General features: G+C 39.5%; 1 protein-coding gene across 1 annotated transcript; it reads left to right on the forward strand.

Annotated features, from left to right (window-relative positions):
* Positions 1-4,454: 4,454 nt before the first annotated feature.
* Positions 4,455-5,384, forward strand: LOC142212965 (olfactory receptor 12D1-like). Its single transcript, XM_075281101.1, has one exon. It carries the CDS (start codon positions 4,455-4,457, stop codon positions 5,382-5,384), a length of 930 nt encoding a protein of 309 aa, XP_075137202.1.
* The last annotated feature ends 578 nt before the right edge of the window (positions 5,385-5,962 follow it).

The raw sequence follows: 5,962 nt of genomic DNA on the forward strand, positions 1-5,962 counted from the left end.
AATGTGATCCAGTAATGTTGTTAAGCTGTGGAGAATTCTACTCTCTTACTTTGCCTTACATAACCATGAGAATGTCAGCTCTGATGGGAAATAATGGGGTTTCCATTTGTAATCCTGGCCTTATTGCTTTATATTCAAAATCAGATCTTCCCTATACATATTTGGTTCTTATGCTTAATGTTCTTTTCTGTTTTAGACAATTCTGCCGGACAATTATTGTGAAAATCTTCCTAAAGAGAAGAAAAGTTGTTAGGAAATGGCAGAACCAATAGAGGAAGGTTACTGGATCTGCACTACAGACCTCCTTCAATCTGAAGGAGCAATAAAACGACCAAGACTTTTGCCACTATCCATAAAAATGTATGCGTTTGTGCCAAAGGAGCCAAAGAAATCCAAGGACATTGACTTTCGGGCCATCAACCACTTTGTTTGAGACAACAGAAGGAGAGGAGATGAATAGCACAAGTGGGTGAAACAAGAAAAACGGATGATATGGCCAAAGAGAAATATATACACCCAAAGAAGAAATTTCATCTCAGATTTCTGCAGAGTTAGAAATGCCCCCTATTCAGTATGTTTTTTTTTTTTGTTTTTTTTTTTTTTTTTTATAATAGATACATTTTAAAAAGAATTTGTTCTCAGTGTCACTGTTTTAGGTTGAGAGGAATGTATGGGGTCTGTGTGCTTTCATTGCTCACCAATTGTCAATGCGTTCGGTATTCTGTTCGGGGGGACCCCAAGTGGACTACCCAAACAGAATATCGAACACAGATGTGAATCAGGCTTAAGAGGCCTCCTGCACACAAATGACATAGATGTGGTTATCACTAGAGATGAGTGAACTGTAAAAGGTTTGTTTTGAATAGCCGTTCAATATTTAACTATTCGAACGAATATCGAACCCCATTATAGTCTATGGGGAAAAATGCTTTGTTTCAGGGGATCCCACCATTTGACTCAGGAGAGTCACCAAGTCCACTATGACACCCTAGGAAATGATGCCAACACCCTGGAATGCAACTGGGACAGCAGGGGAAGCAGGTCTGGGGGCATCTAGCAAGCCCAAGTCACTGTATCATGTTGTGATCCCTGTTAGCTTGCGATTTGCGGGAGCTGACGTTTTTCCATAGGAATACATTGACCAGCGTTGATTGGCCGAATGCCATACAGAGTACAGCATTCGGCCAATCAACGCTGGTTCTGCCGGAGGCTCGTCTGTGAGGAGGCGGAGTCTAATATTGGACCAGAATGGAGACTGCTGTGGACCGATCTAAGACTGTGCCTCCACCGGCAGAACCAGCATTGATTGGCCGAATGCTATACTCTGTATGGCATTCGGCCAATCAACGCTGGTCAATGCATTGCTATGCCGAGATGTAGCAGTGTTGGCAGTGCGCTCAGCTCGACTACTCCGAAGATGCAGTCAAGCTCAGCGCACGCCCAGCACTGCTACATCGGATATGAAGCAGAGCTGGCCATGCAATGAGCTTGGCTACTCCGGAGATGCAGTTGAGCTCAGCGTACGGCCAGCACTGCTACATCGGAGATGAAGCAGAGCTGGCTGTGCACTGAGCTCGGCTACTCCGGAGATGCAGCCGAGAGTGCAGCAGGGTTCAACGCACACTCAGCACAGCTACATCTGAGATGCAGTAGAGCTGAGTGTGCAGCAGAGCTGAGAGTGCAGCAGGGTTCTGTGATCATATTGACCCACAGAATACAGGTAACCTGTCATTTTTTCCCCACATTATCCCAAATTAAGCCCTTAAGAAATTGTCGCAAATGCATTTTTTTTTTTTTTTCCAATTCCACCTCATTAAGAATTTTTTTCCAGTTTGCCAGTACTTTGTACAGGATATTGAAAGTTGCCTTTACAAAGTAGAATTTGTCCTGCAGATTATAGGACCTCATGTGGCTCTGTGAACTGATGGCTACTGGTTATGGCTCTTGGAATGGGGAGAGGGAAAAACAGAAGTTTAAAAACAAAATTTGGCTGAGGCATGAAAGGGTTTAAAGTACTATAGCATTACTATAAATTATCTTACCTAAAAAATAGCTCTTTTTCAGGACCCGGCCAGATCCAATGAGCCACCATACCAAGCCTTCAAAATAATGACCTAAAATATTGGTTTGATATTAATTTACTCATGTGTTATCTTATTATGATTCTGCCCTTAGTTTTCTCTCAATAATATTTATTTAAAATCTATTCCCCTAATACTAAAAAAATCCCAGAATGTCTTTGTAGGCCATACCCATGGGGGCACTTAATGTTAATTACTATACCAGAGGAACATATCACTCAATGCTATATAAGAGATAGCCTTCTCTAGTCAGATTGCTCAGGAGGAAACACAACTGCAAGGCTGAGGATCAAAGAAGGTCTTCATATTTCTTTATATTCTTTTAGTCAATCATTAGAACATGTAGGGAGATACTTACGGTATGTGAGCTTAAATATTCTTTATAGATGGCAATAATATGTAATATACCATTTGATATAAATGCATTATTAATATCGCAGATGATAGGATGGATTCACAGATAGACCACAATATAGAGCAGGTTTATTTGGGTAACCATAGTAGTGTGACTGAATGTCAGATGCTCTCCCACACAAACCCAACGTTCACATGACAGTGTAAAGCAGTGATGGTGTGATGGTCATTTTTTAATGGCCGATACAATCTATGTGAATTGGGCCACTCACAGGACCACTTTTTAAATAGACTGTTTAAGGTCATGTCCTATTTTTATCTGTTTTTATTGATCCATCAATAGAATCCGATCTATGAGTGATATGTGAAAATGGGTGCCCTTTGGATGTAGAAAATGTCCATTTTTCATGGCCGTTTCATTCAACATCCATGTGAATCTAAACAACCCCATCATAAGATCTTTTGTTTTACTAGCCATTGCCTGCGACTTCATCTGCATGATGTGGGCATCGATGATCCGCCTATATCAGGGGTGGGCAATTCATTTTCCCATGGGGCTGCATGAGAAATACTATACTATAGTATAATAATATAGTAAACATAAATTCATTACAGTAGTGAAGCCATGTCATTTACCAGGATAAAAAGTATCCTATGTGTTAACCGAGGTTATAAACTATCTATGTGCCAAACTTCATCCAAATCTGTTCAGCTGTTTTTGAGTGATCGAGGAACAAACATCCAAACTTTCACATTTATAAGTATATTATTAGTAGTAGTTGTTGTTGTTGTTGTTGTTGTTGTTTTTCATTCTCTCTTTAATTTTGATGCCATATCTCTTGAGGTTTTCAGCTTACTTTAAAGGAACGGGGAAAAGGGTACTAGAAATATTAGGCAAAAAAAGTTTATGCGTTTATGTAATTTTTATTAAATAAATGATTAAAAATTATTATAATAAACCAACATACTATAAATCATTTCATTAAAGAACATACTAATTTATAGTAAGCATTGTAAACATGAATGTATAAAATCTTAATATTTTATCATCTCCCCATAACATCCTAATATCCTCACGTTTCCATACAGATTGTTTTTATCATGATAGCAATTTCGTCAACAAGTAAAAAAAATTTTTATTACTTTGTGTTTTAATTATTTAGTTTACTAAAACAAATTCCTGTTCCTGTCCATTGTAGGGGATTGTAGGGTTATAGGTCGGACTTGATGGACTGATGTCTTCATCAAACTCATCTACTATGCAACTATGTAGCCAATACATCTAATATTCGTTTCTCCTATATCCACTTAAAGCTGTGAATACTACTACGAGTGTTGTAATGGTGGCTATAAGGCTGAGTTCACTCGGGGTATTTTGGTTAGGATTTTGAGTCCGAATCCGCCTCAAAATCCTGACCAAAAAAGACGGTTCCCATTGAAATCAATGAGAGCCGGTCAGTTCTTTTTTCCGGGAGCCGCTTGTTCCGGCTTCTGGAAAAAAGAAGCGACATGCTCATTCTTCAGGCGGCCTCACGACTCTGCATGAAGACACTCCCTCCTCCCAACTAGGCCCATTCATTTGGGCCTAATCCGGCTCAGAGTGCTACGACTGGATACTGGTGTACTGCACCGGTATCCAGTCACTGCTACCCGTATTTTGGACCGGAACCTGAGGCGGCCTCCATGTTATATTCCGGTCCAAAATACCCCGTGTGAACCAGGTCTAAGATGGCTAGATGGCTATATAAGTAGCTATAACTTCTAAGAAAGCCTCATTCATTACCAGAGTCATATTTAACATTGCTGAATATAATATTACAATGTTACACATTTGTCATTTAAGGGAAAATGGTCTATCCGCAATGACAATGATGGATCATGAAGCTTTATCGAGAATGTTTGATTTATGTTGCGCAGAATATTTATCCTGCATGGACAATTTGCTATCAATTATTTATTATATGCAATTTATGTTCTTAGAATATAACAGGTCTATAAGGTTCTTTTTTTAGCTATAAAATGAACATGGTCAATTCCACCTCAGTAACTGACTTTGTCTTGGCTGGTCTGGGAATTCATGAAGATCTTCGAGTGATTGTTTTCTTAATTATTCTGCTTTTTTACATAGTAGCCTTAGTAGCAAATCTGTCTATTATGCTTATCTCTATTTTTGATATTACTCTCCATACACCCATGTATTTCTTCTTGTACAACTTGGCTTTCCTTGACATTTTTTACTCATCGGTGGTTGTCCCCAAGATGCTGACAGATCTTATGTCACAGAAGAAGATGATCCCATTTTATGGTTGTATGCTACAAGTCCATTTCTTCCATTTCTTGGGTAGTACAGAAGTTGTACTATTTTCCGCCATGTCCTATGACAGATATGTTGCTATTGCACATCCTTTGAGATACTCAACCATTATGAGTTACAAGGTCTGTATTGGTTTATCTTTGTCTTCTTGGGTTATTGGATTTTCTCATGCATCGGTCCACAGTATAATGACTGCAAAACTCCCTTATTGTGGACCGAATGTAGTCAAACATTTCTTCTGCGATGTCAAACCATTGCTTGACTTGGCCTGTACAGATGTCTCGCTGAATTACAAGCTCCTTGTTAGAGTGACTGGAACTCTCGCTACGACGACGTTAATGTTGACTGTCCTTTCCTACGTCTTCATTAGTAAATTTCTTACAAAAATAAAGACCTTGCAGGGACGAATGCGCGCATTGTCTACATGTAGTGCCCATTTTACTGTGGTGACTCTCCAGTATGGGACAGCCATATTTACCTACATGCGTCCATCTACAGAGGGTTCTCTAGATCAAGACAGAGCAGCTGCCATTATGTTCTCCGTTATAACCCCGGCCTTAAACCCAATAATTTATACATTACGGAACAAAGACATGAAGAAAGCTTTCAAGAAGTTATTAAAATCATCTCTATAACTGTATATTGACACAAAAAACAGACTGAGTTACAGCTATTAAATTAAAGGGCAGCGATTCACTCCGGACATGTGTGTTTAGGAAATACACTAGTGAGAAAAAATAAGGAATTTTTTTTTGAGAAATAAGTAGATTGTTGAAGTTTAATGGCTTACAAAGGGGAAAGATTTGTTCATTCTGAAGAGAAGCCAGAGTACACCAGCCTTGCAGCCCTGGAGTCTTGGGTTTGAATCCCGCCAGGAACAACATCTGTAAAGAGTTTTATATGTTATCCCCGTGTTTTTGTGGATTTCCTCCCATACTCCAAAGACATACTGATAGGAAAAAATGTACATTGTGAGCCCTATATGGGGGAGAAGTAGGAGTAATCTTTCGTGGATGGATGATCATGTCTCCAGGTGTCCATCAGACCAGTATCCTCTGGGATAGTGCTGACTTGCCTGAAGACAAGTCTAGGAGGGGGTTTAGGGTGACGTTTAAATCTCCCAATACAACTTCACCTTGAGAAAACTGTAAAGCAGATCTACTCCAGGGTCCCTGGTCGTGGTTTGGTGCGTATATATATATTACATTTCTTG

Source organism: Leptodactylus fuscus, chromosome 7, assembly GCF_031893055.1.
Source record: "Leptodactylus fuscus isolate aLepFus1 chromosome 7, aLepFus1.hap2, whole genome shotgun sequence".
Classification (NCBI taxonomy): Eukaryota; Metazoa; Chordata; class Amphibia; order Anura; family Leptodactylidae; genus Leptodactylus; species Leptodactylus fuscus.